At 39.0% G+C, this 10570-nt stretch overlaps 1 protein-coding gene across 6 annotated transcripts; it reads right to left on the minus strand.

The window, feature by feature from the left end:
- Window positions 1-1013: 1013 nt before the first annotated feature.
- On the minus strand, window positions 1014-10570 carry gja3 (gap junction protein, alpha 3). Of its 6 annotated transcripts, none has more exons than XM_073043684.1 (3): window positions 10401-10570; window positions 7308-7359; window positions 1014-5626 (listed from the first exon to the last, which is right to left on the minus strand). In XM_073043684.1, the coding sequence occupies exon 3, from the start codon at window positions 5607-5609 to the stop codon at window positions 4440-4442; it is 1170 nt and encodes a 389-aa protein (XP_072899785.1). In that variant the 5' UTR covers window positions 5610-5626; window positions 7308-7359; window positions 10401-10570; the 3' UTR covers window positions 1014-4439. The 6 variants fall into 6 exon arrangements, with proteins under 6 accessions (XP_072899785.1, XP_072899786.1, XP_072899784.1 ...); XM_073043685.1 differs by lacking the exon at window positions 10401-10570 and adding an exon at window positions 10168-10227; XM_073043683.1 differs by lacking the exon at window positions 10401-10570 and adding an exon at window positions 7970-8339 and having other exon boundaries at window positions 7135-7359.

The following is a 10570-nucleotide window of genomic DNA, read 5'->3' on the forward strand; positions in this document are numbered from 1 at the left end:
GTGAGTTTTTGGTCATGTAATAACTTAAATATTGTATATGTAGATCATAGTTGTAACTGCCTTTTCTTCACTCCACTCTGAATCCCTCAGCCCCTTCTTAGAAGGGGTACTAGCAAACTAGTGTTTTGGGATTTATAGCTAAAAATGAAGCAGTTCAAATTTCCTGCTGTCATTAATGTGAAAGTAATCTTTTTTTGTTACATCATATAAAAATAACCGGTGTGTCCCACAACCAGTGGTCTCACTTTAAGGACTCTTTATCTTGTTACTTTATGCTCTCACTATTTATTTATATTTGCACAGTTTGTTGTTCATTGATCCTGTTTACAGTTACTGTTCTATAGATCTGCTAAGTATGCCCACAGGGAAAAGAATCTCAGGGTTGTATGTGGTGAGATGTATGTACTTTGATAATAAATTTTACTTTGAACTTTGTATGCTGTCATTTGAGTCTAAACCCACTATAATTCTTGTAGGTTCTCAACTGTCCCTAAACCCACTGTGTTAATTCACATGAACTATTTTATCAGCATTCATTCCATTTTTATCTACATAATTAGTTCTCAAATCAACTTCCTGTTTATGGGCCTGTAAGTTGTATTCAATTGTTAAATATTCAGTTTTGAAATATATGGCCCTCAACTTGATATAAGTCCATTTTGTTTGTTAGAACCTTCCAAAAATATTTACTTCTATTCCTTACACAATAATCATCTAAAGAGATACACTTCATTTTTACAAGAAAACCTAATCATCCTAGCAATCCTGCTTATAATTCAATAAGCTGAAAGCATGAACTTAGCAAAGAATAAAACATGTGTAACTGTAAGGATACTTATAAGGTGTGGCTTTGTGTCATTGTTAACAGGGTGCATTTATAGCTAGATATAATTTATAAAGTGTTTAATAGATGCTTTTGTTTTTCATATCCAGTTTGAAAGACAAGAGATAAAAATAAGGCACAATATTTTTCTTCAAAAGAATTATGTTACAAAAACGTTTATTAGGTAACATATTTGTAAACATTTGAGGTAAAGTACATTTACATCAATTTGCTTGTACAGAATAAATACATAGGCACCTCTTTAAAGACAGCACTTAGAACAGCTCTGTTGCTTTTGCTCTAAGTCATTAAATGTCCCTGACTGCCCAGCAAGTTCTTTACCTCTAGTGAGAGCTGATATTTGATAGATAACGGGTTTCATGAGCAACAAATAGGCTTTGAAGCCTGTGAGCAAGATTGGCTGTTAACAAAATAGCATTGAATGGAGCAACAGGAACCTAATCAGTTTAATTTAAATTCCATGTATACTGTAGTTTCTCTCACTTAATCTTTTCTTTTGGTCAAGTTTATGATTAATTGCCAACTACTATAGACCCACTACCACAATAATCTATTACAAGGTAAATTATTCTGGGGCTACAGCTATGCATTTTTGTTATAATTAGTAGAAATCAAGTGTACATAGTAATAACCTAATAACTTCCATTTGTACACTTCTGTATTTTTCTTCAAAGCTCTTATTTTGTATTAAGACATTTAATTTTGGATAAGGGTGGGCTCATTTTCTTAAAATTTGCTGTCAAATAATGTAAACTTTTTTTGCTGACATGTGCAATATTTGATAATGTAAACTTTCAGGAACCAAACATAGTTACAAGGATAGCATACATTGTACAAGAAAATGAATGGGGAAAAAAGAATGTATTAAAAATCACCTACAAGCTGATTCCTTGATTTGTTCATTATCAATGGGGTTTCTGTCATTAACAAGTCAAGCTAGAAAGTTAAATCAACCATGGGAAAACACTGAAGTAAGCCCCTGATTTCTTAATTCAAGGAATACATCATTTTTACTTGTTTTTAGTTCACCAGTTAGCTAATATTTTCATCAAAGCTAGAGCCAATTGTTTAATATTTTATTGATAATAACAAATTTTCTTTGTTTAACTGCCTTTTTGGTATAGTTAAGTAGAGGGCTAAAAATAAACTTTTCCTAAAATGAAATAGGGAACCTCAGGCAAGAAACTCTATTTTAAGAACAGTTCTTGCACAAAAATAGCCAAATAGAGCAAATAAGCATTTGTTGGTTGTAAAAATATGGATTCTTTAGAAAAATTTGTTCCCCTCAACCAATGTGACTCAAAAGGTGAAACCTAGAAAAGTTGCAATACGTAGCAGTGTTTCCATACATAGCTAATTTTATTCCTAAGTACTTCCCCCTTTCACTAAAATGTTTATGTCTCAAAGACATAGAAAGTCTTTGCAGCTTTGTGTCAGATTATTTGTAAATCTTACTGCAAATGTCAGGAAGCAGCCAGTTCTTTAACACAGTTTTCTGATATTAATCAAGATTATGTATTTTGGGAACACAGTAAAAATAAATCCCAAAGCAATAAAATGTAACTTACTTTCCCTGTGGTTCCACTTTCCTACTCCCAAATTCCCATCCAAAAATATTAAGTTTGAGACAAAACTACCATTTTCTAACTCTGGAATATTGTTACTATTTTCTTCTCTGCTTGGAAGGGCTAGAGCTGTGAGAATAATTATTTAGAATTTCCAAATCTATTTATGTTAAAAGTAATGTATGCAAAAATGTCGTGTTCTTGAAGAAACACTCAGACCATTCCAATTTCATGTTAAACAACCTAAAGAATTTGTCTTTAAAACATAACAATGTTCTATGCTTTTTATTCATTGCAAACCATACTTCCATTTCACTTCTTGGTGGTTCCACCCCTCTTCCCTTTTAATATGACATTCCTAATTTTGTCAGAGCAGTATTGGATGTACTAAAACACATAAAGATGACCTCATATATAAATAAACTACAGTCTATACCCCTTTAGTCTATAATTGAGTTGCGCATGTTGCTCTGCTTTGAGGTTTTTGTGAATAAAAGGCATTCAAAATTCATGTCCTGTCCATGTATCTCAAAACATGCATTCAAACTTCTTTCGTTTGCCACCACAGATGTAGTAATTTGAAGTTCATTCGAGTAACTGAACAGTGAAGTGGATGAAAACCAAGAAGTATTGAAACCCTGTGGTAGGACTAAATTGTGTATGTGTCATTTATGAAGCATTCTGTGATTTTAAGTTCAAATTTAGAGACTTTACCTGCTGTTTTAGTTTAGAGATAACCGCTTACTATCACTGAGTGCAAATCTCTAACATGTGCACAATCAATGAATTAAGACATTTATGGAGTTATGTTACCCCAGTTTACTGTAGACATCTTCCCTTGCCATGAAATAATTAACATATTTTAAAAAGTACAGTTCTTAAGTTAACATGTGGTGGTGGTGGTGGTGGTGGTGGGTTTCTTGAAATGAGTTTTTACAATTACAACATGCTAAGTTGAGCTTCAGTCCAATATGATAGGAGAAGAAATAAAAGCATTGACTATTTTCTAAATAGAGAGAAAATTCAAAAATTTATGGTACAAGGGGACTTCGGAGTCCTTGTGCAGGATTCCTTACAGGTTAATTTGCAGGTTGAGTCGGTAGTGGGGGAAGGCAAATGCAATTTTATCATTCATTTTTCAAGGACTAGAACATAAAAGCAAGGATGTAATGCTGAGGCTTTATAAGGCACTGGTGAGGCCTCAAGGAGTATTGAGAAAAGTTTTCGCCTCCTTTACTAGGAAAAGATGTGCTGAGATCGGAGAGGATTCAAAGGAGGTTCACAAAAATTATTCCAGAATTGAAAGACTTATGATATGAGGAGCATTTGATGGCTCTGGGCCTCTACCCACTGGAATTCAGAATGAGGGGGACCTCATTGAAACCTATCAGGTGTTGAAAGGCTTTCATAGAATGGATGTGGGGAGTATGTTTCCTGTGGTGGGAGTGTCTAAGACCAGAGGACACTTATCTTGGAAATAGAGGGACATCCATTTAGAATGGAGATGAGGAGGAATTTCTTTAGCCAGAGTGGTAAATATGTGGAATTCATTGCTAAATGTGGCTGTGGAGGCCAAGTCATGGGGTATATTTAAGGCAGTGATTAATAGATTCCTGATTGGTTAGGCCATGAAGGGATACGGGGAGAAGGCAAGAGATTGGGGCTGAGAGGGAAATGGATCAGCCATGATGAAATTGTGGAGCAGACTCGATGAGCCTAATGGTCTAATTCTACTCCTAGGTCTTATGATGGGAAAATGGAGCATTTTCATCCTGCAGACTTGTACAACGTTAAGAAATAAAGTTGTCTAGATTTTTTTTCCGTTTATTAAAAGTGATAAAATAGAGCATGTATAAATGTTAAGGCTAATAGGTATGTAACCCAATTTATAATAACCTTCATCTCTATGCAAGCCACAACTCCCAGTGCGCATTGCAACCACCAGCATGCCAATGCGTATGCTTCTCCCACCCACCCGACTTTGCATTAAACCCTGCACTGCCCTGGGCGAGGGAAGGGTAAGGCCGGTGCTACACGGCGAGGTCGTCCGACCTAGCCCTGGCGCTGCTCCCCTTACTGGCTCTGCTCAGGCGGCGCGCGTCCGCGCTGGGGGCCTCGTGCATCTCCACCGTGGTGGTCAGGTGACCGTTGCCACGTGCCGCCTCGCCCATGGTCCCGCTGTCCTCATTGGTCGGCGTGGGGGGCGCGGGCTCGGCTTCGGCCTCGGCGTCGCCGGGCTTCAAGTCGCGGGTGTGCTCGGTGGCGAAGTTGGTCCAGTTCTGCTCGGCCGCTAGCTTGTTGTTGTAGACCACGCACGGGGGCCTGTCCTCGGGCAGCGGTGCCACCTTGAACTCAGCGGGCGGGGCTCCCGGGTAAGGGTGGGGCCCCTCCGTCGGGTCAGGGAAGTAGGGGTAGGTGAAACTGCTCGGGACAGTCCTGGTGAGAGGCTCGGTCTTGTGCTCTGGGTCATGGGGGTGCCGGTTCTTCAGTCCCTGCTGCAGCTTTTTCCAGCCGAGGTGATAGATTTCCATTAGGTTCAATAAAAGGGACACGCAAGCCACCACAAGCATAAATAGGATGAAGATGGTCTTTTCTGTTGGCCGTGAGATGAAGCAGTCCACGGTGTTGGGACATGGCCATCTATCGCACCTATACAAAGGTCTAAGCTCAAAACCATACAGGATATACTGACCTACAATAAATCCAATTTCAAACATCGCTTTGAAAATTATATTGAAAACGTAGGTGCGTAAAAGGGCACCTCGGATTCGGATTTTACCCAGTTCGTCTCTATAGGAAAGCTTTTCCTTTTTGCCATTTTCAAGTATTAGTTCTTTGTATTCTTGATTCTTGGCTTTTCTGAGTTCCTCTTCCCTCTCTTTCCGCTTATCTTCCATTCGCACTATGTGCAGTACGTGGCCCAGGTAAATCAAAGTGGGCGTGGAGACAAAGATGATCTGCAAAACCCAGAATCGTATATGAGAGATAGGGAAAGCTTTGTCGTAGCAAACGTTCTCGCAACCAGGTTGTTGGGTGTTGCAGGTGAAATCGGATTGCTCGTCACCCCAGACCTCTTCAGCCGCAGCACCCAGCACCAGGATCCGGAAGATGAAGAGCACAGTCAACCAGACCTTGCCTACTACAGTCGAGTGTTCCTGTGCATTCTCCAAAAGCCTTCCAAGAAAACTCCAGTCACCCATTGTTTTATGTCTCTACCCTAGAAAAACAATCCATACAACAAAAGACCGTTAGATACAAAACAAGTCCCAACGGAATTGAATATTCGATCCTGGAGATTCACAAATAGATACATCTGGTTTCGTAAAAGTTTTATGCATCAAATGCAAACAATCACAGCTACTGGGGCAATAATAATTGCCGAGTTGGAAATCAATTGTATTAAAATGTACCTAAGATTTTGCATTTGACCAATTATATATTTGTTAAATGAATGGACAATAATTCGGCGACTGGAATTCGCAAGTTTTTTACGAGATGTTATAAAGGATCCCCACTTGCAAAACCCTACATGAAGTCAAATGAATACTGAATTTCATCCTGAACACGAATACGATTATGTAGTTCTAAACCGCAGAAATTTAATATATAACTAATAACAGGCAAATCTATTTTTTTTCTTTTAGGACTTGTGATCTAAATGTCTTGTCAATTGTAAGTGATGTTACAAATGTTAATTTTGAACATAAGTCTTACTGGAATAGATCCCCGTCGCGAAAGTGGATAAATAAGAAACTTGGAGTCAGTAATACTGAATAAAAATGCAAAGTTGAGAATGTCTGCACAGGTAAGATGTACGTAGGTATCTTTACAAGAAGCAAACACACGCAGCACAAGTCGTAAGCCCACCGGCTGCGCATTTTCATGCCCAAATGGGTCCACCTCAGGAATGCCTCTGATAATGTGCAATATCTACAAATGAAATTCAGTAGTTTGAACGACAGTGTTGGGTATCGATAAAACGAAATACTGTAGATCAGTTGATTTAGTATTTCTATTTCTTCCATCTTTTGAATCACATTTATACCAACTGCCTACCATGAAACTTATCATAAGGGATAAATTTATCTCTGAAATTTACCATGCACATCATAGAAGAAGGAACAGTACAGGTCCTTCGGTCCACAATGTCGTGCCGACTTTTTAACCTACTCCAAGATCAATCTAACCCTTCCCTTCCACATCGCCCCCCCATTTTACTTTAAAGCGTGTGAAATGTCCCTAATGTATCTTTCTCTACCACCACCTCTGTCAGCGCATTCTACACACCGACCTCTCTGCAAAAAAACCTCTGACATTCCCCCTCTATTTTCTTCCCATCACCTTAAAGTTATGTCATCTTGTATCAGCGATTGCCGCCCAGGAGGGAAAAGAGTTCCGGCTGTCCACTCAATCTGTGTCTCATCGTCTTATATACTTCTATTAAGTCACCTCTCATCCTTCTTCGCTCCAAAGAGAAAAGCCTACCTAACTCCCTAAACCTTACTTCATAAAGCATGCTCTCTAATCCAGACACCTTCCTGGTAAATCCTATCTGCACTTCTTAAAATGTCCGTATTCTTTGTATAATGAGGCTACTACCACTGAACTCTATACTCTTAGTGTGGTCAAACCAGAGTTTTATAGAACTACAACATTAACTCTCGGCTCTTGAATTCAGACCTCCTGACTAATCAAGGCCAACACACCATACGCCTTATTAAGCACCCTATCAACTTGCGCGGCAACTTTGAGAGATCTATGGACGTAGATCCCACGATCCCTCTGTTCCTCCACAGTTGTAAGACTCCTGCATTGAACTTGCACTCTGCCTTCAAGTTCGAACTTCCACGGTGTTCTGCTTCACAATTGTTAATCCACATTATCCACCACGATAATACCATTAGCTTATATCTTCGATCCATTTAACCATTCGTAGAGCGACTGATACGACTGTTGTGTGTCAAAGAGAAGAGAAAAAATTATTGAAAAATATAATAATTTCAATATAACAAACTAGACATTTATGTATGTTAATTTATCTCCTAATGAATATACTTCGGGATCAGCCGTTTAACACACTCTCGTTAGAATGTAGCCTTTTTCTCAATTTTATAGCTGCTTTGCACTATTTCTGAATAGTAGCAGAACTTGGTTATTCAACTCATCGGCCATCCCATCACTGCTGATTTATTATCCCTCAGAACCCCATACTCCTCTCCGTAACCTTTCACGCCCTGGCTAATCGAGAACTTAACCACCTCCGCTTTAAACATACCAATGACTTGGCTTCCTCAGGTGTACATGGCAATGAATTCCTCAGATTCACTACCCTCTGGCTAAAGAAATTCCTCAACTCTGTTCTAAATGGACGTCCTTCTACCCTCTATTCTGAGGCTGTGCCCTCTCGTCCTAGACGAGAAATGAATAAAAATTATAAGAAAAATCGTCTCCACATCCGCTCTATCTAGGCCTTTCAATATTCGGTAAGTTTCAATGATATCCCCCGCTCATTTCTTCTAAATTCCAGTCCATAATCATTAAATACTCCTCATACATTAACCTTTTTTTCATTCCTGGAAGCATTCTCGTGAACATCCTCTAGACCCTGTCCACTGTCAGCACATCTTTTCTTAGATGAGGGACGCAAACTGTTCACAATACTCCAGGTGCCGTCTGACCAATGCTTTAGAAAGCCTCCGCGTTACATCCTTGCTTTTATATTATAATCCTCTTGAAGCGAATGCAACATTGCATTTGCCTTCCTTACCACCGACTCATCGTGCATGTTAACATTTAGAGAATCATGCAGGAGATCTCCCAAGTCCCTTTGCATCTGAGTCTTTGAATTTTCTCCCCAGAAAAAAAAGTTTACGCCTTTATTCCATTTGCCAAAGTGCACGAGCACACACTATTCTTTGCCCATTCTCCTAACTTGCTTCTTCAACACAACCTGCCCTTCCACCTATCTCAGTATCCTCCGCAAACCTAGTCACAAAGCCATTAATTCCGTCATGCAAATCACAGGCATAAAAGTGAAAAGGAGCGGTCCCAACACCGACCCCCGCAGTCAACCAGGAAAGCCCCACTTTGCCTCCTGCCAATCTGCCAATTTTCTATCCATGGCAGTAACCTTCCATTCTTCTATTAATGTTACAATTTGACTGTATGTCCTTTGCTCTAACTTAATGTTATTTTCATAGAATTTTAAAATCATCTTCAGCATTTTAGTATAACTTTCGCTGATTTTTTTGTATTTACTCATGAAATATTACATTTGTTATTGCGTCAATTTGCGTAAGTATGTTTTGGCTGTGTAGGAAGGGCCACTTCAGACTGCCTGTCCATCAGTCTTCTCACACACTTAATGAAAGTAGGTATATAACGCGGTGCTCTTTTAACAAGCGCAGCTTTGGAAATAACTCTGGAAATCCCAATGGATGTTTGCAACTTTTTAAATGCCTTCCAAATATGCTCCCACAAAACTTTGGTATCTTCATACACAGTAAACGAGCTCTCTGCGAGGACTTCCTGATTTTTTTAATATTGAATTTTTTATTCATTTGTAACTATCAACTTTAAATCGTTCTTAGATTTAACTAAGCTAGTGCTGACATAATATCACCAGATTGAATATCTAAATCTCTATTTCGCCTGTACACCAGAGATCAAATTAGCAAAATATAAAGCTTATCCTGAGGGCAATTTAGCGACTATTTGTCACCGTCTATAGATGTTTACATAATCAGAAAACACAATGCTGAACTAGGAAATTGCTTATTCAGCTTCGTGGGGAATCAACAGCAGCCCAGTACAAAACGTTTTATTCCTGTAATTATTTCTCGGACTTTGTTATATTTTTCTTCCAGTTCATTTCCACTCTTTTCATGAAAACGGACATCAAATTATGTGATGTGTTGTCAGAGTGACATTATTTTAATGTAATATTAATGGCCTTTCTGGTTACAAAGTTAATTTCTGACACTTTCAATGGAATGAGATATTTTTAAAAATCAGTTTCCGAAGCAGCAATTTGTAAATTATCTCCTTTTCATCCTGGTTTCCGGGTTTGTAAAATAGCTTTGTGCTTCCATTAAAGGAAACTAAACTGTAATGAATGCGAAACGTTCTGCAGATGCTGGAAATGCAAATGAAAAAAAAGTTGCTGGAGGAACTCAACAGGGCAGGCAGCATCACTGGAAATTAATAAACAGTCGACGTTTCGGACCGAGACCCTCCTTCAGTCGTGCCCTACCGAGTTCCTCCAACATTTAGTATACATTAAATGAAATGAAAGTCCTGATTACTTCGTTGTTAGTGAAATTTATTTTAATCGCTATTTGCAAATAATTCTGGCTTTCTCTTCACCTTCCGAAAAATTACGCATCATTTCTTTCTATAGGAAGCTATGCTCTTTTATTTGCGATATCAAATGTTTAGGGAGGCTGATTAAAAACACTCAAAGTGTTTTCGAAGTTGATTTGAAACCATTGTAATAAAAACAATGTAACTACTTGCGCAGAATTCAGTTTTGAACTGTATGATTTACATTTTAGAATACAGTACAAGCTTAGCATGCGGTTTCATCGGGAAAGTGCTAGATCTGTAGAGTCAGCGAGGCAGTTCCCGTCACTTTCACACAACACTCCTGTACGATAATGTTGCGCCCAGATCGTCCACGTGCAACTTCATCTTAAAATACTTCAATCTAGACGTAAAACCAGTGTATTATATATATAAAGGAAATCTCATACTACCTACCCTAATTCCAATGTCATATTTACATATCGGCCACCCCCGGACAACTCTATTAAAAACAACTGGGTGAGAAAGGACTCCCATCTCAAAGTATTGGCGATTATACTATACCTCGGGCTGGACATGACAAACCAGATAGCTAGTAAACACATCCGGCTGTCATAGATGCCATTTTTTTGAGTGCGCTGCGGACATGAAGCAGACTTGTCTAGGTAACCCGCCCCTTCCCAGCTTACCCAACACTTCTGACCGCTGTCAGCCAGCCTATTCAAGCACAAACGCTTTCTTCACTCATAGATCTCCGAGCCAGTCTTGCGAGGGGGGAGAAAAAGTGATTCAGAAGTCCATTAAACCTGGACACTAGATCATACGAAATTGCTGCTCACCCCCAGCCATCGCCGCTGTC

Source organism: Hemitrygon akajei, chromosome 4 (assembly GCF_048418815.1).
Source record: "Hemitrygon akajei chromosome 4, sHemAka1.3, whole genome shotgun sequence".
Lineage (NCBI taxonomy): Eukaryota > Metazoa > Chordata > Chondrichthyes > Myliobatiformes > Dasyatidae > Hemitrygon > Hemitrygon akajei.